The sequence below is a fragment of the Miscanthus floridulus genome, chromosome 8 (assembly GCF_019320115.1).
Source record: "Miscanthus floridulus cultivar M001 chromosome 8, ASM1932011v1, whole genome shotgun sequence".
Taxonomy (NCBI): domain Eukaryota; kingdom Viridiplantae; phylum Streptophyta; class Magnoliopsida; order Poales; family Poaceae; genus Miscanthus; species Miscanthus floridulus.
The window spans coordinates 32,382,034-32,405,016 of NC_089587.1; the positions used below are offsets into that span (position 1 = coordinate 32,382,034).

The 22,983-nt window shown below is 45.8% G+C and overlaps 1 protein-coding gene across 8 annotated transcripts; it reads left to right on the plus strand.

Moving 5' to 3' along the window:
* The first annotated feature begins 1,257 nt into the window (after positions 1-1,257).
* On the plus strand, positions 1,258-18,131 carry LOC136476127 (probable LRR receptor-like serine/threonine-protein kinase At1g53440). 8 transcript variants are annotated; one of them, XM_066473843.1, is made up of 25 exons: positions 1,609-2,341; positions 2,807-3,893; positions 5,560-5,746; positions 5,890-5,961; positions 6,042-6,110; positions 6,188-6,259; positions 6,372-6,443; positions 7,661-7,732; positions 7,809-7,880; positions 7,994-8,065; positions 8,175-8,246; positions 8,331-8,402; positions 8,669-8,740; positions 8,874-8,951; positions 9,065-9,124; positions 9,204-9,242; positions 9,346-9,395; positions 9,495-9,865; positions 10,324-10,519; positions 10,639-10,770; positions 15,805-15,959; positions 16,449-16,659; positions 16,781-17,015; positions 17,202-17,352; positions 17,570-18,131. In XM_066473843.1, the coding sequence occupies exons 4-25, from the start codon at positions 5,897-5,899 to the stop codon at positions 17,975-17,977; spliced, it is 2,796 nt and encodes a 931-aa protein (XP_066329940.1). In that variant the 5' UTR covers positions 1,609-2,341; positions 2,807-3,893; positions 5,560-5,746; positions 5,890-5,896; the 3' UTR covers positions 17,978-18,131. The 8 variants fall into 8 exon arrangements, with proteins under 8 accessions (XP_066329938.1, XP_066329941.1, XP_066329939.1 ...); XM_066473841.1 differs by lacking the exons at positions 1,609-2,341; positions 2,807-3,893 and adding an exon at positions 1,258-1,602; XM_066473844.1 differs by lacking the exons at positions 1,609-2,341; positions 2,807-3,893 and adding an exon at positions 1,258-1,602 and having other exon boundaries at positions 17,202-17,399; positions 17,570-17,722.
* The last annotated feature ends 4,852 nt before the right edge of the window (positions 18,132-22,983 follow it).

Consider the following 22,983-nt stretch of genomic DNA (forward strand, 5'->3'; position numbering starts at 1 on the left):
TCGCGTTGCGAGCGTGTGGTTGCATCTGCAAGCGATTGAATAAGGTAGGAAAAGTAAAAAAAAAAGAAAAGAGAAAATAGAAAAAAGGTATTATAGACTTTTTACTCCTTTTGTCACCCGGAGAAGCTGTTTTGCTATTTGGTAAAAAACCGGCTTCAGCTCTCTAAGAGAATTCGCTCCTTTATAAGAGTAGAGACCAGAGCTGTTTTTAGAGCTAGAGCCTACCAAACGGGCCTGGCCGTGCGACACCGAAACAGCTACTAGCACGCACTCGTGCATGTTGCTTGTCATGGGCATCACCAGCAGCAGCTAGCAGTTTGGCAGTGCCTAGCTACCTACTAGTAGCTCTGTCCGGGTCTCCAGTGGCACTGTGGCTCGCTCGTCGCTCTAGTAGACGCTAGTGTGGCAGGCTAGCTGCCACTGCCAGCAGTGGGCCAGTGGCGGCAGCTGCCAGGCAGGCTCCCCAGACCGCGTGCGCGTAGAAATTTAACGGCATCAACCACCAACCAGCGAGCGAGCGAGCGCCATTCAGGTTCAGGCATGCGCCCTTGTTTAGTTCGTGAAATTTGGATTTTGGGGCTGATGTAGCACCTTCGTTTTTATTTGGCAAATAGTGTCCAAACATTGACTAATTAGGCTTAAAACGTTCGTCTCGCAATTTCTCACCAAACTGTGCAATTAGTTTTTCTTTTCGTCTACATTTAATGCTCCATGCACGGGCCGCAAACATTCGATGTGACAGGTACTGTAGCAACTTTTTGGATTTTGGGGTAGAACTAAACAAGGGCCAAGTTGTGCTGCTAATCAACGGTGGCAGTAAAGAGGACTGACTCGAATGCATGGCCTTGACGCACTAGAGAATGGCGATTGAAGTGAGAAAAGTACATACCGTTAGACATTAACCTAGCTCTAATTATTTTATCATTTTCGAGCTCATAACTGATAGTGAATGTACATCACTGTCGGTTATCATAAATCCAGCAGTAATGTCCAAATCTGACATAGTGTATGTTACGATCCTAAATATGTATACATAATATGTTATAGTACATAATGTGTTACTAACACATGGCTAGCTAGTAAAGAACCGGTTAAATCATTTAGCTATGCTCTCACTGGCGCAGGACGATCGACGAGTTTGGTGGTAGGTCGGCGTCAGCTCACCATAGAATTTCACGTGCGCATCCACGTCTGTGTACTAGTAACTAGTAGCATGACACAAAAGAACCCGAGGTCAAAAATCCAGGGGCTGCCGCCTGCTGGTGCGCCATGACCATGAGCCCACGAGTCCACGAGTCCACGAGCAAACCTCTCTCGGCCGAAGAACGCGAGCGACGCCGCGCGCGCAGCAGACTTGTCCGCGCTCTCCCTCTCTGGCCTCTGCAACACGCGACCTCGCTCGCTCAGCTCGCCTAGATAGCGCCCGATTGGCAGCCTGGAGTTGCAGCAACACGGCCGCCTGCCTAGCCAAGCTAATGGATGCCGCCGCCCGCGTCCGCGTCCGCCTCCTCCTGCTTCTCGCGCTCCCCCTGGGCCTCGGCTGCAGCAACAATGGCGGCCGATGCTCCTCGGCGCAGACGACGCTGCTGCCGGAGCAAGAAGGTGAGCCACAGCACGTATCCTTACCTTTTTTTTGTCCCTCCACTCCCATGCTCTTTCTGTTCTAGTGTTCTTGGAGTTCTGCGCTGCTTCTCGGATCTGCTGTTGCAATTTTTTCCTCATCCGGTGCGCGTAATTCTTGGAAAAAAACATGGGGGAAACATTGGGAATGCTTCAGTTGAGCTAAACAAGCATCAAATCATACTATTTCCGATAACGCGTGATTTTTAGCATTTTCCAAGAACCATCGATGTATTATACAAGAAATTGGTGAATGGCTAGCTGTTTCCTAATGACGGTGTCGGCAGGGATATGTATGTGTTATATATTCCGGGCGCGATTGAATTTACTACTACAGGTCTCGCAAAAAAAAAAAAGAAGAAGAGAATTTACTACTAGGGCAGCGGTACATCATATAGTTGCTGATTACGATGATCAAAACAGGAATTTAACAGCGAAGTTATTTTATCTTTATATTATCTTTTCACTTCACAAAGTGCGTCGAGTTTATGCTGCATAGACTTGGCTTAGCGTTTTCATCCCATGTTGCCTTGTGCACTCCACGTCGGACAGCAGACCGCCGATGTGTTCTGCAACCTAACGCTTTGGTATTGTTCCGTCGCGTCACGCATCTGTTTTCAATGCTCCCGTGGGCGGATGAACTCAGCAACTTCCTTGCGCTTGGACGTGCGCCACCGAATGGTTAGTGGTACCGTACAAGGCTCTGTAAATTGTTGAGCAGGCATGGCCTGAGCAAAATCATTCCCTAGTACTTCTCTATCTGACCTCTCTCTCCCTCTCTCTCTCTTTTAGGTTTTTTTCATTCACGTCATTATAATTTTACAAGTTTAAAGATACACTGTTATAATTCATCTATTTAAGAAGTAAGAACTGCCGTTATGATTTCATCTCTCACTCGTCCGTGCCATTTTGTACACCTTCCACGTACATGGGCTCAGTGTCAGCACGTATGCGTATATCATCCCATATGTATATGGACGTCAAGTCCCCGTCTCCTCCGTCAGAACTAGCGCGCCCGCGGCGGACGAGCGCTCGCCCACGGCGACCTGCGCGTGCGCGGTGGCCTGCGCGCGAGGCGGAGCGGCCGCGCTCGCCTGCGGCGGCCTGCTCGACATCCAGAACCTCCGCTTCGCCTCACCGCGGATGCCGCGCTCAGCGCTGCTCCTGACTCCAGTTACCGTCGCAGCGGACGCCGCGCCCTTCGCCGTGGTCGACGTCGCCGCTCTCCACGTCGTGCTCATCGACGCCGCGCGCTACTACGCCGTGGCGCGCGAGAGCTGCGGGGATCTGCCCACGGTCTGCGTCGGCGTGGAACTCGCGCCGGATGTTGATGGTGGCCGCAGCGGGAACTGGCGCAGGTTCACGACGAGCACGCGGTCGAAGGCCTTGGTGGTGGTGTTAGCCACGGCGGGGTACGTGTCGGCCGGGTGGACGGCGACGACGCTGTACTCGACGCGGAACTGGCACGTGATCCTCCCGAACGGCTCCGGGATCCCACGGCGTACCTGAGCACCCACTCCCTGGCGTCGTTGTCCTGGAGCACCCAGCCTCAGCGGCGCCTCCTCCGACAGCGGCCTGTGCGGCGGGCGCACGCACATGACGTAGTGCAGCTGCCCCCGTAAGCCGCGGGCGACGAACACCGAGTGCCAGTCCTTCTCCACCACGTCCCGGCGCGGCAGCGGGATGGCCCGCGTCGTGCGGCCTTCCTCGTCCACGGCGACCAGGTTGTTGGGGCCCGACGTGCTGTCGGTGTCAATGACCAGGTGCAGCGCGCTGCGCTCCGCGGGCGACGGCGGCGCCCGTGCCCAGCTGGATCAGCGCCATGCCGCGGCCCCAGTCCCGCCACCCGCCGTTGAGCCACGCGCCCGCCCTGTCGGCCCATGCCCCGTCCGCCGACGAGTAGGTGTGCACCACGCGAACCGAGTCCATGTCGTCGAGACAGAACTGGAGCAGGTGGAACACGTGCAGCGACAGCGACGCCGACTCCGCGGCGGCGGCGCCGTCGAAGAGCAGGTAGGTGAGCGCCGTCCCAGAGACGTTGACGAACCGTCGGGTGGTCTTCTTCACCTCCGGGAGCGTGGCGAGACCGGCGACGCGGCTGCGTGGCGGGTCTGTGGGAGCGCGGGCAGGCTGCGGAGGCGGCGCGACGTGCAGGCGCGGATCCGAGTGAGGCGGTATGGACAGAGGACGACGCGGACGTCCCGGGGGCAGGGGCCGCACGCGAACACGCAGCCGATTTCAGGTTGATGGGCTCCGGCGTCGTCTTCATTAAGGTCCGTGCGTGCCCCTGTTCTCGTTCGTCCTTGTCCCTTCTTCCTCCGGTGCGGAGTGCTCGTTCAGCGAATGCTGATGAGATGCCAACGAATTGTTATAGAGTAGTGCTGCATCATGCAAACTACAGATTGTTGAGATAATGACATGCCAACGAATGTTGCTTGTGTCCCGAACGTGTGCGACTCTTGCAGCATGTTCATCTCAGCGCGCGCGTGCCCTGAACGTGTGCGTGGCCCTGAGCCTCCTCGTGTCCGAGCTCAGCAACGGCCCCTGGCGCGGCAAGCCACCGCGGGCGAGCGCCGCCGCTCGGCGTCGCGCGCAGGTCACCGCGGGCGAGCGCCGCCGCTCTGCCTCGCGCGCAGGCCGCCGCTCCGCTCACGCGCAGGGCCCCGCGGGCGAGCGCCCTCGCTCCGCCTCGCGCGCTAGCCGCCACGGGCGAGCGCTCCTCTGCCGTGAGCGGACTTGTTCTAACGGAGGAGGCACGGAGTTAACGCGCATGTTCTTGTACCTGACAGTGGGTCTACGTTCGTGGGAAACAGAAAATGACATTACAATGGTAGTTCTCTAGGCAAATTATAATGACGTATCACCAAATTTATAAAATTGTAATGGCGTGAATAAAAAACACTTTTTTTTTCCGAACTAGCAGTAGTACTTCTATGATCTTGGTAATGAAAAACTACACTGTTCCGTGATTAGACTAGTTGCTAAGTTGTCGTCGATAGTAGGGTTACTAGTGCAAGATAGCAGCAGCTTTAATTCACTGTGACGTGTGAACTCGTCATGTCGAAGCTTATCCATCTTCGTCAAGATTAGAGCAAGTATAATAGCAGACTGTAAGTCGATTAAATGCTGAGGTGGAGGAGAGAGAAGAGAAGGGAGAGGAGAAGCGAGCTGTAAGCTTACAACCGGTTTGAGCACAAGAACCAAAAAAGTCTGTGAGAGAGACAAATGGGCCATATATTAACTGTAAAGAGCTCACTACTATATGAGTAGGCTAGGAGAAGACTAAAAAAAACCTTACAACCAGCAAGCCAGTTGTATTATTAGCCTCGCTCTTAGGCCAGTTCCCCACTTGCCGAGCGAGACAAGGAAACAAACCCTGTCAGCCGACAAAATCCTCACCTTTGAGGCTCTGACGTTTGACTGCGGTGTTCGCCTTCAAGATCCCAACTTGCGCGCCGTGCGACATGCACATGCCAAAGCTGTTGGGCGTTGGCAGGTGGCTGACCACCTTGCTCTCTCTGTCTCTGGTCCAACGGGTGGGGGCCTGCCAAGTGTTTGACGAAATGGCTGAGTCGAATGCCAGCAGCTTTTTTCGCTGGTGTTGGCAAAGCATTGCTCCGAGTGCTGACCGATTAGTCTTGTTTTGGGTTGGCCATGGCAACGGTTTTGCAATGCTTCTACAGTTCTGTGCTGCCCCGAAATGTTGGACTACTGACTTCATTTGTTGCATGAGATTCAGGTGCTGTGACTGCTCTGCAATGTTATTGACGTGGGGGATGCTTCATGTTTACTCTGGCACCATTTGTATCAATTTTCTTTTGCTTTCCAGGGGAAGGGAAGCATCATGAAATGCTTATGTTAACAAGCTTAGATTTCGTACATACTAGCTTGTAGCTTCTGCATTTGGCTAGAAACTTGAAACTGTCTTCGCCTTTGCAGTTGAAGCACTCAAAGGAATAGCCCACAAGCTTAACAAAGCAGATTGGGATTTTAGCGTGGATCCATGCAGCGGATCAGGAAATTGGGTCAATGTCACTGGTTCGCTTAGCAATAATGCGAAGTTTAGCAGTAATGTGACATGTGACTGTTCATTCAACAACCACACCGAGTGCCATGTTATCAGCTTGTAAGACATGCACCACTGTTCTGCTAATTTCTGTGCTCTAAAATGGTTCTCATCCAGATTCTTTCAGTATGGTTCTATTGTCTTTCATTCTAAGTTGAATGATGCATTATGCCTTTATTTGTATGTGTTTGTACGTATCATAGGGAGCTTATGCGGCAGAACCTTAGTGGAGTTCTACCAGATGAAGTTGTCAATCTTACTTATCTGCAAAATCTGTAAGTTAACCAAGCTACCTGATTTTTTTTATATTTTTTTGACGGACAAATCAGGAAAACATAGTTTACATTTCTTGCAGTGACTTGTCACGCAACTTCATTCAAGGACCAATTCCAGCTTCATGGGCTGACCTACCTGTTTTTAATCTGTACGCCTTGCACTGCTCCCATAGTTTTGTCAGAATTATTCATGTATGCTTTATTCAGCATTCTTGTTTGACTACAGGTCTCTCCAGGGAAATCGCATATCTGGAACCCTACCGAAGGAGCTTGGGCGCATGCCCAAGTTGAAATCTATGTGAGTTGCATATGTGCGTCCATTCCAATTTGCATGTACCTGCATCTTGGTGGAGGTAAAACTGAAAGAAGAAAAGAGCTAAGTACAGTAACCTAATAACTAATTTCCGCAGACAGTTAGAAGGCAATCAGCTTGCGGGTTCTATTCCACCAGAGCTGGGTAACATCATCAGTCTGCAGAGATTGTAAGCCCTTGCTTCCAATTGTGAATGTTCTTGTACCTAGACCTTTTTTTTGTAAAATCCATTGCTAGAACTTCGTCGAGGAAGGTTTCTTGTTACATTATTGTTTATCTGTGATAACTGAAGCCAAGGTTCCTAGAATTGAATTGGCAGTTTTTTTCTAAAAATCTTTTTGAGAAAACCTGCAGCAACTTCGAACCTTGGCATGGCATGGATTTGGTTAAGTCACTGTATTTTTAGTAGCATCAATACATCATTGATGTGTAAATGTTCTGCTATATGCTTGCCCCCTTTGTGACCAAGAAAATGAAACTGTACAACACTTGTTACTTGTTAGTCTCCTGCGTCTTTGCTCGTCAGGTTTGGTATATAAAATCCTACAGAAGCTCGGCCTGGCCTCAGGTGCTCCTCAGCCAACCCCAAACAAGTTCTCAACCTGGTGGTGCCAAGCTGTGAAGGGTGTGCCAAAAGGCTGTTGAAAGGGCCAAAGGGGATCAACAGCCTGATCATCCTTGTCTCTTGGGAAATCTGGAAGCACCAAAATGACTGATTCTTTAATGGCACGAGCCCAAACATCTCGATCTTGCTGCAGACTATCACTGATGAATGCATTTTGTGGTGCGCAGCTGGGGCAAAAGGTCTTCAGGAGTTGCCTACTAAGGCATTTGCTAGAGGCCATTGATCTATTTTGGTTCTAAGGCTCTAACCGTCTTAGATGGGTTGTTTTTGTCTCTCGTCTCTGGGGTTTTTAGTTTCTTGCTGAGGTTGTTGTGTGTGTGTGTTGCGGGGGGGGGGGGGGGGGGGGGGGGTCCTTCCCCTTTGTTCCCTTTTTACCTTCTTAATGAAATGATACACACAGTTCTCCTGCGTGTTTGAGAAAAGGAATAGTTTAAGTTTTTTTATCAAACATACAGGAGAGATGTGTATCGTTATATTAAGAAGAAAAAAGAGGAAAAGAATCCCTTACAACCTCCTCCACACTCATGTGGTGGTTTTGCCTTTGATACAACACAACAACAATAGTTTATATGTCAGTTAGCATAACCTTGTAAGGAAGTAGCATAACCAAAATGTAAGGAATCCTCTTTAATTCTCTTTCCCTTTACATGCTGGTTAATTCTATTGTTTGCAAATGCCATGAGTGCATCTTCAAATGCAATTTATTATTTATTTGGCACTAATTATTGTCCAGGGTATCTTGAATCATTTCTCTCTTACAGTTTCATTTCTGCGAATAACATCACAGGAGAGTTGCCCACAACCTTTTCCAAGCTGACAAACATGACAGATTTGTATGTTCCATTCATAATCGTCGCTTAATGTTTTTGCTTCCCAAAAACTTCTAACTTGTTATTTGAACAATTGCAGTCGTGTTGATGGGAACAGTATCTCAGGGAAAATACCTAGTTTCATAAAGAACTGGCAGGGCGTCAACAGAATGTTAGTTTCTCCCTGATTAAAAAAACATTTTATATTCTTCAGTTGAAGTGAATCAGAAAGATTTTATTCATTTTCTCCCATTTCCATATTAACCTTGTCTCTTCATTTTCCAGCGATATGCAGGGTACCTTGATGAGTGGGCCTATTCCTCCAGAAATTTCCTTGTTGAAGAACTTGACAGAATTGTATGAATCACTTGCTGCCTTATCCTTTTAGCACTTTGTGTTTTTATCTTGTATTGGAAGTGTGGTACTTAAAGAAGAGTGTGATTGAGCAAAGGTAATGCATCATCAGGAGGGTGACTGATTTGAGTGGACCAAGAATGAAATTTCCTCCCTTACAAAATGCACTACACCTTACGGAAGTGTGAGTTTATGTTTTTTCATTTTTATTACCAGGCCACCCAGTAATCCTTTCCACTAGAATACTGAATTTCCTTTATGTTCACAGGGTCTTAAGAAATTGCTCCATATATGGTGAAATTCCTTCTTACCTTGGCCAAATGCAGTACCTGAAAGTCTTGTAAGCACTATGCTTCGACTTCATTTAATTTTGCCAATTGCAACGTCCAATCATCAATATGGGTATAACAGAAACAAAAAGATATATGGGGTGCATGTGCTACTTTTGGGGATGGCATGAGTAATGCTTAAGTGCATTGTCTATTATTGGGTACACATTTTATTTCTGCAAATGTAACTTGAATACTTGATCATCAGTAACTCTTTGATGCACATTGTCACAAAAACCCCTGATTACATAGTTTCTGTGAATTGTACTAATTTCAGGGATTTAAGCTTCAACAAGTTGACTGATAAAGTTCCAGTAAATTTTGGAGCAATGATGGCACTACAATATTTGTGAGAAATTCACTCTGGGATATTATTATTTTTAACTTCTCAATCTTTTTATTGATGTTGTACACCAACAGCTTTCTAGCCTGCATTAAGTTTCATCCAATGGAACCTAATTTTGATTTGTACAAAATATTAGGTACCTGACTGACAATATGCTGACTGGAGATTTGCCTGCTTGGATGTTGAAAAATAAGGCGAGCAATAAAGTAAACATGTGTGTATTCTCCAACTAAGTCACTTCATAACTTCTTAAAGAATGATAAGCACTCAAAATCTTCTTTTATCCTGTTGATTGCTTGTTCCATGACAATGATCAATGTTCTGCAGGGATATATCATATAATGACTTCACAGGCAACCCTCCATCTGAATGTCAGCAAGCAAATGTGTATGTAAATTTTAAAGATCCTCACATACAGTGAAGTTCAGTTTTTATGGTGCTCATGACTTGCATGTTGCAATTTCAGAAATATGGTGTCAAGCTTTTCATCTTCAAATAACAATTCGTAAGATCATACACAAAAAAATGTCCAGACAATATTTTCTATTATCAAGATTCTATGAAAGAAAAGAATTCTTATTGCTCTATGGTTATTTGTTTTTTGCAAGATTGCAACCATGTTTAAGAAAGAATCTTCCTTGCACAACCAGACCACGCCGTAAGTTTACTTACACACAGCAGGTTGACAGCAGTCTGTATTTTGATAATTGAGTTTAAATATCTAATATTACTGAATATTTCATTCAAATATATTCAGATTCCTCCCTGTTCATCAACTGTGGCGGAAAAAGTGTTGTGGTCGATGGGAATACCTATGAGGATGACTCGTCTCAGATAGGAACATCAATGTTTTCTGTGTCTGATGATAAGAAATGGGCATATAGTAGCACTGGTGATTTTGTGGGCAATGAGAATGCTGACTACATTGCTAGAAACACATCGAAGCTAAATCTGGCAGACCCGGAGCTTTACACTGAAGCTCGCCTCTCACCTCTGTCACTGAAATACTATGGCCTTTGCATGGAGAATGGTGAATATATGGTAAAACTTCACTTTGCTGAAATTGTGTTCACAGAAGATCATACTTATTCCAGCAATGGCAAGCGTGTTTTCGATGTCTTCATCCAGGTAATGTGTCTCTACCAATTGTTGACCTTTCGCATTCAGTCTGGCATCTTAGTTTTCATAGTAGAACAACTTCTCTAGTTTGCCACACTTGCCTTTGGTCAATTAAGTCATGTAAATATAAGCAATTTGTCAAGGACAGGTGATTGTAAACTGAAAAAGTTGCTGTATTGCAATTGTACTGCTAAAATGAACCACTGTACTGAAGTTTTGGACAACAGAAGTTGGATAAGAGATTACAAATAACACATGTCAAAGTTTCTATTTTGTTTGAGTAGCTTAATTTTGTTGGTTTCACTTATTGCTGTAACAACTACTCTTCAAGCTGTTTATATCCCTTCCTGACTTTGTAACCTTTGAGTGAATCTGTTTGATTCTACTTGACAAGTTTGTGAAATATAGATACAAGATTCCTTTGATTTCTATTGTATTGTTACCTGAACTTTGTAATAACTTTTCAGGGTGTCAAAGTTTTGGAGGATTTTAACATCAAAGATAAGATTGGTGGTGTCCATCGTGCGATCTTCAAAAGTTTTGCAACCAACATTAGCGACAATACACTGGAAATCCACTTCTACTGGGGAGGCAAAGGCACCACAGCGATACCTTACCGTGGCGTGTATGGTCCACTGATCTCAGCCATATCAGTGACAAAGAGTGAGTAGTTCACTCACTCCATAATCTGTTGGCAATTTCTTTGCTCGGTTTTTGAAACAAACGGGAATTATCATATCTTGTCATATGCTTGGGAATTTGCTAACTTGGTTTCTGTACAGTGGGCAGGAACCACCGTGGAGTCTCTACTGGAGTGGTGGTTGCCATAGTAATAGCTGCGGCATGCTTGGCTGTTATAGTTCTGATAGCTTTATATTTCAAAGTCTTCCGAAAGAAGAATATAAAAGGAAACAGTGAGTCCATCTTCTTATTATAATTTTCCATCGTTTTCACCTATATATAAGGTTCAACATGCTTCATAGTATTAATTATTATTTTGTATTCGCATGTTTGCTTTTTTTTAAAAATGGGCAACTTCAACTAGAACTAGAACTATGATATAGTGACAGATTGATTCTATATGGACCTTGGATACGATTGTCTCGTTTTCTTCACATACAGATGTAGGAGTATAAATGACTTATGTGTCGAGTAAGTATCATACAATTTCTGTGTATAGCATTTTTCTCATGTACAGGAGTTTCTTTGAATAAAATATCGCCTTCAATTGTACTCCACTTTTCCTATGTAAACACTAAAAAATCATTCAGGTTAAAAGCAAAACCCTAATCCCCTGAATCCACATTGCCACCATCACCGGCGTCCACCGCCCTGCCGCTGCAATCCAAGAGATGCCCCTGCTGCTCTTGTTGGAGCGCCACCTCCTGGACCCTGCCGAGGCCAGTTGCCTGGGGTTGACATATGTGGCCAATCCTCCTAGACCAAGTGACGAATTTGCGCTGCCACTCCTTGCCACGCAACCGGTCCATGGCAACTCTTCTTAGCAGGAACTGGAGATGTCTATATTTGAGATACCGGCGCCCTTAGTCAGGCTGGATCTTAACGGGACAAACTTCAGGCTATGGGCATAGCTAGCGAGGATCAGTCTCAGTGCCCTTGGTCTTGGGAGCACATCACCGGTGAGAGCCCCTGCCCTCTTGCCCCTGTTCCTCCACGGCTCCACTCCGGCCATCGGCTACATACCAAGGTGATCACTCAATGCTGCCAATAAGGCCTTCAAGGCCTATCAAAGTTCTCTCGATGTCTACAAGCAATGGGACGCCAACGACGCCAGTGCCATGCTCGTCCTGGTTCAGAGTGCTGATTCATCATCATCCGCCTGCTGCTGCAGAGTGCCAAGCAGACGTGGGAACACCCTCAGCAGCACTACCAGCCGGATGTCGACGCCATCCACTACTCCCTGCTGCAGCATCTCCAGGCACTTAAATAGGACGACAATTCTGTGAGAAGCATTTTTTGACCGGTTTATGACTATCTGGTGCAAGATCGATTCATTGGTCCCACTCCCAGATGTTTGTGGAGAATGTGCTTGCTGCGTGAAGCGCCACTGCCACAATGACAAACGGTGCCTTTACGAATGCATTCAATGAAGTTAACATCCTTCTTTTGTTGACATTCTGTTCGACCATTGTGGGAACTTTAGCCATACTTATTAGAAGTGCTGCAAGAGGAAGAACAACAGGGGGGCAGTTGCTCCAAGGTGAGGTCTTCTGAACCTTCTGAGTTTTGATTGACCCAGAATGAGGTCACTCGGCTGGTTAACCTGCTTCAAGGCCTAACTCAACAGGGGCCATCAGGATCTACCAATTTTCCCCAGTTTTCTGAGGCACCTCCATTCATCCAGTTTTCAGCATTACTTCAGCAGTACTTTTCAGCGAAGGAACAATGTTTTCCTCTCAGAACAAATCAGCATCAGCATCAGCAACAGCTAAATTTCAGCGAAACGAAACAGGGCACGGACAGGGCCTTTATAGAGACTAGTCATGGTTGTGCTGGTTTTAACCCAGCATCCTTTTCCGTTTTCCATGATTTTCATGCAGGGCCCAAGATTGCAACTGGCCTTTGTAGAGACTATCAGCACCTTTCACATCCTTAGCAGACCTCACTGCCATCCACTTTTGCTGCATCTTCCTTGCCCACTGTCACTGCCTCTACTAACAAGTCCTCTAATGGATTGCTTTAGTGATTTTTTTTGCTAAAAAATACTTAGTAGTTTAGGGCGTTCTTGCCTTCCTTATCATCCTTTTGCCACATCCATGGTGTTAGATGTATATATTGTGCATGTATTTAGTCAGTAATGGAGGGTGCTATATGCACTTTGTACATCTCCATATCAATACAGTTGCATTTCATAACAGGTTTCATTCACCTGGCCGCCGTCGCCGGCAAGTCGCCGGTGAGCCTCCGTCGAGGTGGTCGTGCAACTCCCTCCCTTCCCTCCCCATTGCTGCGGCTCCACCCCGCGCCGTCGTCCCGCGCGGGCCCGCACCACCGCCAGCTCGCCCGTGCCTCCGCAACGCGCCGCCCCCGCGGCCGCATCGCCGCGCCTGCCCTGCGGCCCCGCGGCCTGCGCCGCCACGGCCCGAGCGCCGACCTCGCGGCCCCGTGCCTGCTCCACCGCAGCCCGCGCGCCGGCACTGCGTCCGCGCCCCCGCGGCCTCACGCGCTCGGGCGCGACTGCGCCAGTGGGCTGTCGCTCGTCCGCCTCTTCGCTGTCTAGAGCCAGTAGACTTCATGCCATCGTCCGTTTGTCCGGATGTTTCTTCTGTTCCTCGGTGCCCGGTTGTCTTCAATGGCACCAATTGGAGCTATTTTGTCTTCCACATGGAGGTTGACATGGGTGCTCAGCAGCTTTGGGAGTATCTTACGGGTGAGCGGACATGTCCACAACGTCCTGCTCTTCCCAGGCCGCCCACCTATCCGCCGGATGTTGCTGATGACGCTAAGAGTGCTTTGCTTGAGGTGTTTGAGACTGAGATGGAGGACTACCAATCTGATCTCGGTGTCTACGAGACTTGGCTGCGTGAGGAAGCATGTGCCAAGGCCATCTTGGTTGCGAGCATTGAGGTCGACCTCTCGAGGTCCCTCAGGGGCCTCTCTACTACATACCTGATGTGGGCTCACCTTTCGCCGTAGTTACGAGACTTGTAACGAGGCAATGTACCTTGCTATCGTCGAGGAAGCTCAGGCGCTTCGCCAGCTTGGCTCCACTGTTGAGGACTTCCACCGTCAAATGTCAGCTATCTGGCATTGTCTAGACAGCTTGGGTGCTGAGTTTTGCAGTGCTGGTACTTGCCGTTGCTGTGAGCGCCACCGGAGCCAGAGAGAGACTCTTCGTCTTCACGAGTTCCTCTCTCGGCTTCGTCCTGAATTCGCAAGTGTCCGGGCGCAATTGTTGACTCGTCGTCCGTGTCCATCGCTTTTTGAAGCGATGCCTGAGCTACAGGCTGAGGAGACATGCCTTCGCATTGCTAATGTGAGCAGTGCTCAACAGCAACCATCTATGCTAGCTGCCATGCCCTCCCAGGTGTCTTCACCACCACCTTCCTTGATGCCTCCACCCTCGCTTGTGGCGGCGGGGACTTCTTCTGGCGTTCTTTGTGGCTATTGTAAATAGCTTGGCCATGACAAGTGGGCTTGCCACAAGAAAAAGCATGACCGGAACAGGAAAGGCCGACGCTCTTCTACTCCACATGCCACTCATTCAGTGTCTGCCGCTGAGCAGGAGATCCTTGCCCTGTTTCGCCGTCTTGCTACCGCAACGCAGACCTCAGCACACGGGACCACTGTTCAGGCTTTTGTTTCTACTCTTACTCCTCATCATCCAGGTATATATCCAAGTGGTTTCTTGATTCTAGTAGTATCTTTTCATATGACTCTTGATTCGACTCATTTGTCTTCGATGTTATATCCTGATTCGCCTTTCATTGTTCAGACCGTCGATGGCACGTCTCTTCCTATCGCTGGATATGGCATTCTCTCTACTTCATCTTTTTCATTTTTTTGAAAGAAACTTCATCTTTTTCATGTCCCTTCTGTTTTGCATATTCCTAAGCTCGCTATGCACTTGATATGTGCTAGTCAGATCGCTGACCACGACTGTCATATCATTCTTGAGGTTGACTCAGGATCTCCTACAGGAGCTTCTTTGGGCCTGGGCATCATGATTCTCAGGGCCTTTGGGAGCTTTACTGGTTGCATCTTCCTTCACCCACTTTATCTACCTGTCCAGTTCTCCTGCATCCGCGTCAGCTACATCATATACCACTACTTTTACGTAGTGGCATCGTTGTCTAGGTCATCTCTCAGGCTCTACACTGTCCACTTTAGTTAGTAACAGTGTCTTAGGTCTTGTTTCCGGTGATAGTGCTCTCTATTGTACAGGTTGCAAGCTTGGCAAACAGCTGCAACTCTGCTATCTTTCCAATGACTCTGTGTGACTCAATTTCCTTTTGATCGTGTATATCTTGGTATCACTTGTCCTGACATTTCTCACTCTATCCACATCACTCTATCAGGTCCACTAAGAAGTCAGTCCCTTGCCATTTATCGTTCTTTTGTTACCGATGATTTGCACTCGATAGACATGAATACCTCCTATTTAATTGCATTTTTTGGATGTAGAAGTTTATACCATGCACCCCATATTTATTACAAGAATTTGAATCTGAATAGGATATAAATTGTTAATCAGTACAGGAAATTTAGTGACGTTCATATACTATCAAATACACATTAGTTGAAAAAAATGGATAAATAATCCATTTGTCACACCTAGTGGCATCTGTGGTCTGGAAGAACATCATGCTTTGTTCTCCCTCTCATCCTTGCCATTGTTTTTTGTCAGCTCTTTCTACTTACGTTCCATTTTTCACACCAGCAAAATGGTTGCTGTTAAAAAACATATAAAAGTACTGGTTTAACTCTTCAGATCACATATTTTTTCTTATCTTGCTGTTAAAAATGACTTAACTCTTCATGATTGGTATTATGCATATTGCAGTGCACTGAAAATTAATGCCTCTTGCTTGCTCCATCTTTAGAAAATTTATGATATTGATAATACAGTTTGATGTTTCTACATGATCGATCATGAAGTAGGGGTGATTACACATTTGTATAGTGAACCAAGCTCCATGTTTGGTTGCTTTGCGTACCTTAAGGATAGTTTAAATGCTGTTTTACCTAGCTTAAGATTAGTCAGGCTTATAAATCTAAGCCATGGCCTAATTCATTTTGTGGGGGTGTCATATTTGCGAAAGGTATTTTTAGATTTCAAAGGTAGCGTCTATGTGCAATGTTCAATGGGTCAGTTTTAACCAGAAGTCTTAGCTTGGAAATATAATCTCATCTTGCAATCAGGTAGTTTAGTCACTGCTGTATTTCTGTCACCAAGTATTCATATTTTACCGCATGTGTCATCATAGGTAGACAGTTCTTTTACCAAGGAAGGAAAACTACTACTTCGGAGCTTCAAACACGGGCACAGTATTTCTTTAGTTTGGAAGAGATCGAATCTGCAACAAAACATTTTGATCCTGCAAATAAAATAGGTGAGGGTGGCTTTGGACCTGTTTACAAGGTAAAAACTATGAACTTCAATATCCTCTCTCTTCTGGTGGCATAGAGAAAACAGTTTACTTCATCACCTCATTTATTGATATATTTTCACATAAACTGATGATGAGACGTACTTTTTTCAGTTGCCAAATACCCAGCATTATAATATAGAAATATATAGAGCTCAGAAGGAATAATATTTTCCCTGACAATCTATATTGCTGGTGGTTTTCTGACATTAGAAGGCCATCATCTGGTATCCCTTTTGTTTTCAAGAACGAAAGGACTGGCCACTAAAAAAAAAGGATGGACAATTTGTTAATTGTTGAGGGCAAACAACTCATCATGGCACACTCAAGGGGTCAATGTTCCAATAAACAGATCTAGGAAGTAATTGTTAAGGGGGATCAAGCCTAGCTGCAAAACAAGCATTTTAGTTCCTTTTTGTTTCTTCTCCTTGGTTAGCATTTATGTAATTATTCCACATATTATTAATACACTTTGTCTTCAGGGCACACTAGCAAATGGTACTATAGTTGCAGTTAAAAAGCTATCTTCAAAGTCGAGCCAAGGAAACCGCGAGTTTTTAAATGAGATAGGAATAATATCTGCTCTAAGGCATCCAAATCTTGTGAGGCTCTTTGGTTGTTGTATTAATGGGGATCAGCTCCTTCTTATATATGAATTCTTGGAAAATAATAGTCTTGGCCGTGCACTTTTTGGTAAGCCTTCATAAATTTCTAACGTTGTACTTCCTGCTCTGGAATGAATTTGTCTTAATTAATACAACACTCAAAAGCTAGCAGGTACATTCTGTTCTAATAATAATAAGATATTTCTTAGGCCGCGCTGAACATCAGTTAAAATTGGATTGGCCAACAAGGTACAACATCTGCCTTGGAACTGCGAAAGGCCTGGTCTATCTCCATGAAGAGTCTACATTAAAGATCGTCCACAGAGATATTAAGCCATCAAACATTCTTCTTGATGAAAAGATGCAACCTAAAATATCAGATTTTGGCTTGGCTAAACTGAATGATGAATGTGGACGTGTGAGCACTCGGATCGCTGGAACTGTGTAAGCTATTTCTCTAGTTGCTGATGATTCTTTAATTATCTATTGCAGTCAAATCGCTTAACCTTCTAAAGGAGTTGCTACTACAACTGTATAACAATTTCTTCTGCTTAATGAAAGTTCATGTACTTAGCATGTGAAGTTAATGCTTCCTATGTCTGATCCTATTTTGTGGTGGTTGTTATTTAGTGGTTATATGGCTCCTGAATATGCCACAAGAGGTTGCTTGACACGTAAAGCGGACATCTACAGTTATGGAGTGGTGGCTCTAGAGACTGTTAGTGGAATGAGCAATATAAATAGCATGTCAAATGAAGAATATCTGCATCTTCTTGATTGGGTATTATATTTTGATATCCTTTCTTTATTTCTTCTTTGTCATTCAAGGTACAATATTGAAAATTAACACAATAAAGTTTCATTCATCTTACTTGGTAAATTTATTTAGAATTGTCTTCCATAAAGCCACTGTTCAGGATGCGTTGCTTTTGTTGATAGTTGGACTGATGATGTAGTGTTCAAGTAATCGCCTTACTAAATTTGTTTGTAAACCGTAGGCTGAAAGATTAAAGCAGCAAGGGAAGCTGCTGGAAATGGTGGACCGGCGTCTCGGTTCTGACTACTCCCAAGAACAGGCACTGAGGCTGCTGAATGTAGCTCTCCTCTGTACAAGCACACAACCAACCCAGCGGCCAAGAATGTCTTCGGTCGTGAAGATGCTTCGTGGCGAGATCCCCATCGAGATTGTACCTGCTGACGATGATCTAAGTGAAGATCTACGACTCAACATCGCTCAATCCCAGCACTCAATAAATAACAGCCAAACAAATTGGTCCCAGCACTCAGTAAATAACAGCCAAACAAATTGGTCTGAAATGCCTTCAAGCGATCCTTCGGTCTTGCCCCACAGCAGCAAGGACAGTGGCTACCTCCCATCTTCGAGCTCCTTTTCTGTGAAGCTGTGAACTTCAGCATCGAGAGTAGCTAGCCAGGTAGGTCGACGGTGTATTGGTGTCGGCATTTTTTGGGGGCCCGATGCTGCAGTTGTACATAGGCAAATATTGGGTTTCATGCTTGCAATGCAATTATTAGATGTCTCATCTCGATTGTCAACTGTCATTCAAGAATATCGTCCACAACCCATGGCAATTGATCACAGTACTGTCTCAGCATCAGCAATATTTCGGCTACCTCCTTATTCTGTTACTTTGCATGTAGAAAGGTTATAATGACTTACAATTTAGGACAGATGGAGTATATCATTAGAACAGTCCACTTGAGAAATGTAGCCAGAAATATTCTTCCATATATGCAGATCTTGGAGACAGTACAATATTTTTTTCGGTCTTCTTTATATTTATATTGTGCCTGAACCGTGACTAGGGGCTTATGTTGGGTTTTAACTCTAGCCTACCCAACTTGCTCAGGACTAAAAGGCTTTGTTGTTCATGTTCCACCTTTTTGTACACTGTGCCTACGTCGTACAGATTTGGAACTAGGAAAGTTCTGGCATATTGCCATGAAGAGTCTACTTTAAAAATCGTTCACAGAAATATAGAAACATCAAATGCTCTTCTAGATGGAAAGATGCAAACTAAAATGTACTAGTATTTTGTTTAAATAAAACAAGACCTTTTTGGTACAACTTCTCAGGGAAATGCAACGCTTCTAAGAGAAACTACACAAATGCTGTAAAAATACGATCAAAATAAGTGGGTCTAAATTCTAATTCAGCTTTTGTATCTTAGTATAAAATTAAAGTGGTGGGAATAAGCGCGTCAAATAAGCTACAGAAAAATGTGTCGTCCGGCAGTTAATTTTAGTTCAGGCGGGAGCTCTGGCATTTAGTCGGATTAGAAAAAGGACGGGACAGTCTGACCACAACAACAGGGATGCCTTAGCTGCCTATTGTGTGAAACATGTGCAATATCCATATAAAAAACGCTTGCAACATACGTCTGAAACAGATGAAACATTTTGAACAAACACTTGCAACATGCCTCTGAAATACTTACAAACATATGCAACATCCATATGAAACACTTGTAGCATATTTCTGAAAACATCTTAAACACTTAAAACATACATTTGCAAGATAGGGGGAGGGAGAGGCCAGGGCTGGTTGATTCCAGCTTCGGAGTGGGAGTCGGCGCCAAGCAACAGCGCGTGAGCACCATCAGCAGGGGTCGCGCTTTGTGGGTGCCCTTGGCTCGGCGGGGACCGACATGAGGCGCACGACGGCACCACCAGTGCCAGTAGAGGCGGGCGGCGCTACCCCCGGCCCAATCTCATCCGCATCACTGGATGCCATTGCCGAGGGAGGATGTAGACCGAGCTCTGTGGAGAGGAAGAGAGGCGGAGGCTGATTAGTCACCGCTCTTGGTCCGAGTGCCGTCGGAGAAGGACAAAAGCGGTTGGGCAAGCGCGGTGAACTGAAGTCACACGATGGTCGGTGAACTGCGATGGAGAGGAAGGAAGGCGGTCGACGGCGCTCAGGTAAGGTGGATGAAAGGTCTTTGTTTAGTTTTGGTAATTGAGTGACAACCCTAGGTAGACTAATTGTGTTTATGTGAGATACACAGGTGATTAGTCCACAGGTACATGTGTGTGAGCAACATATGCCATGGAGGTGGAAATGGCTCGAAGATGTTGCAAAGCTCACACATGTGATGATGAAGGAGCTCATTGCACATGAGTCATGACATTGAGTCATGTGATCAAGGTGGAGAAGATCAAGACATGACTTGGCTCGACGGACTGGTTGCAAGTGTGAAGGGCAAGTTGAGTGATGACTTGACGCTGATGGACCGAGGCAACGGAGAAGAGCAAGTGAAGTCAAAATCGATGAACCAATATGATCACGTGATGATATGAAGTGGATCATATCATTGTTGATCATGTTGGTGCATGTGTTGCATCGACATTGGAGGAGATGGAATGGAATGCGCAAGGCAAAGGTATAACCTAGGGCATTTCATTTCACCGGTCATAGGAGTGTAGAGGAGTTGATGACCGGGTTTAGGATAGATGGCCGTACTATCAAGAATGGTAAACTTGTTTGTATATTGGTCATCTAGTGCCACTCGAGTGATCTAACTTTGCATCGTCGCTAGGATCGAGTGGCGTGGCAAGTTGAGTGACTAACTCCTTAAAATGTTTGTGAAAAGCTAACACACATACACATGTTGGTGTACACTTGGTGGTGTTGGCACATTTGCAAATGAGAAAGAAGTTAGAGTTGAAACGGATCAACTCGATGAAGAAACGGAGGCGAAACAGGTCACTATGAGTGACCGAACGCTGGCCTCAGGAGGACCAGCGCGTCCGGTCTAGTGACAGCAGGGAGCGCGCGGTCTCGGTCGAGTGACCGGACGTTGGGCGAAGAGGTGACCTGACGCACAGTGGCCACGTCCGGTCAGTGCTGACGTACGCTGACGTGGTGGTGTGAGGAGCAGCAGTGACGCATGGTAGGCCATGAAGGACGAACTCAGGTGCTGCGTCCGATCATGACTGACCTGATGCGTCTGGTCGCAAAATAGAGGCTCAGGGAGCTCTCTGGAAACGACCCAACTTAGGCGGTGGCGCGTTCGGTCACATGTGAACGGACGCGTCCGGTCATGTTTTAAAGGCTCTAGGAGCTCTCTGTTGTTGACCGGACGCTGAGGTGTGGTGAGTCTGGTCAAGCTAAGCAGCGCGTCCAATTGGTGGATGAAGGCGCCCGCGAGATAGCCTAGGAAACGGACAGAGCAAGTAAGGCAGGGTGCTCCAATCAACCGCAATATCAAGGGCCGTACCCTGCACACCTGCAGGATAGTACTGTCAGGCCGTGTCAGAAGGATGCACCGCAACCTTCCAGACATGTTAGAACATGAACAATGTTGTGGGCGCCGACATTTATCCTACAATATGGTAGGCGCCGACATCTGCCATACTAGAAGAAGACGATGGAACCTACCACATGCATCTGAACATCAACAGTGTTATGGGCGCCGACAAACCGTCTTGTACCCGACGGCATGGGCAACAAGACTAGGTAGCACACACACGCTCTTTCTTTCACACTGTCTCTTGTAAAGCCGTTCCCTTCATCTATAAAAGGGGATGCGCTCCCTCCAAAAGGAGAACGATTCAAACGATTCGACCACCAGGTCAATTCACGAACGACTCGAACAACCTACGATTCGAACGATTCTAACAGAGCACACGCTCGAATACTTAGAACACGTAGGAGCTCCCGTCTCTCTCGGCCCTTCGGTCCAGAGTCCGACCGGACCTCTTGCACCCCCATCTTACTCCCTCTCGGTTGTAACCCCACAGCAAACTTCGAGCACCTAGGCTCAGGAATAAAGTCACCGACCGACTCAAACTGGACGTAGGGCACGTTACCTGAACCAGTATAAACCATGTGTCATTGAGTGTTATGCCACATCCGATCACAACATATGACAAAACGACAAATATTTACTAGTTGGTCACTTTCTGCATCGACAGCTAGGGTTAAGGAGCTTGAGAGAGAGAGAGAGAGAGAGAGAGAGAGAGAGAGAGAGAGAGAGAGAGAGAGAGAGAGAGAGAGAGAGAGAGAGGGAGTTTGATCCACCAAATTTACCAATAATATAAAAAAGAGACATTTGTGAGGATTTGAGGATTTGGAGCCTCCCCTCATTTGTTGGCTCCCACCTGTTTAATCTCATAGTGGATTTGTCTAGTCGTTCTCGTGTTTTTTTCCTGCAAGGGATTTTCACATAAATCTCGGTGTCCTCTCTCGATTCAATATTTCGCTTGTCATATGTATTGATGAAATCACCATCTTGCTTGCTACTGCTTTATATATACATATCAAGTGGTTGCTTGTATGGATATGTTGGCATAAAAGGGATATGTGTGTTATTTGATATATTGGCTTGGTGATGATGGGGATTGGTGGCCTAGCTAGTGAACTAATTGATGCAAGTATATATAAGAAGTTTGGACAACTTGTGGTTTGACATATTTAAGTTTAGGGGCTGATTTACTTCATGCACATAATGTGTTCAATAATACGCTTGTGAGAAATCAGTTTGATAATTTTGATTATTCTGCTGCCCCTCTGTTATCACACTTGAGAACTGAAATGTTATGGAGTGATGCACTAGATTTTTAGTGACATGTTCAAATAGCATGTGAAACGAAGAATATTGGCATCTTCTTGACTGCGAAATATTGTCAGTTACTGTTTGATGTCAATCAGGACACGGTTATTAACGCAATAAAAAAGTTTAGTTCCTCATGTTTCGTGGCAAAGTTATTGTTATGATTATGTCCTCCATAAAACCACCGATACACTTTCATAGCTTTTGTTGATAATTGGTTTGATTGTACGTTCAAGTTGCTTTACTAAATGTACTCATCAACTGTTTGCTGATAACTGAAGCAAGCAGCAAGGGAAGCTTCAAGTAATGGCGCTTTGGTTCTGAGTTCTAGAACAGGCACCGAGGCTGCTGAACGTAGCTCTCCTTTGTGCTTTGTACAAACACGTTACCAACCCGCCAGCGGCCAATGTTATATATATATGTGCAGCCTCGAGGCCTTACCTGACGACGGCGATCTAAGTGAAGACTTGCCACTCATCCCGCCGCTCCCTGAATAACAGTCTAGAAAGTTTTCTTTTCTTGGGAGGGATTCGAGGTAATGTTGGTCTCTACATAATTTTAGTTTAGAGATAATAAAGCTACCCTGATCATTCTTTGCAGCCTCGAAGAAGATACAGGTCGGATTGGTTGCCTATATCAGCTTAGCCTGCATTATACCTTATGGAACACAATCTAAGCCAACATAAACATAAGAGACAACAAAGAGGCTAAGCAGAGGGATGCATATCTCAGCAACACATAAGTTGAGTTGGCAAAATAGGCGGCGTACATGACAATGCAGCAATTGCTTATAAAAAATAGGCTGTGTTCGGCTGACCCAAAAAAGTTACTATTCAGGCTGA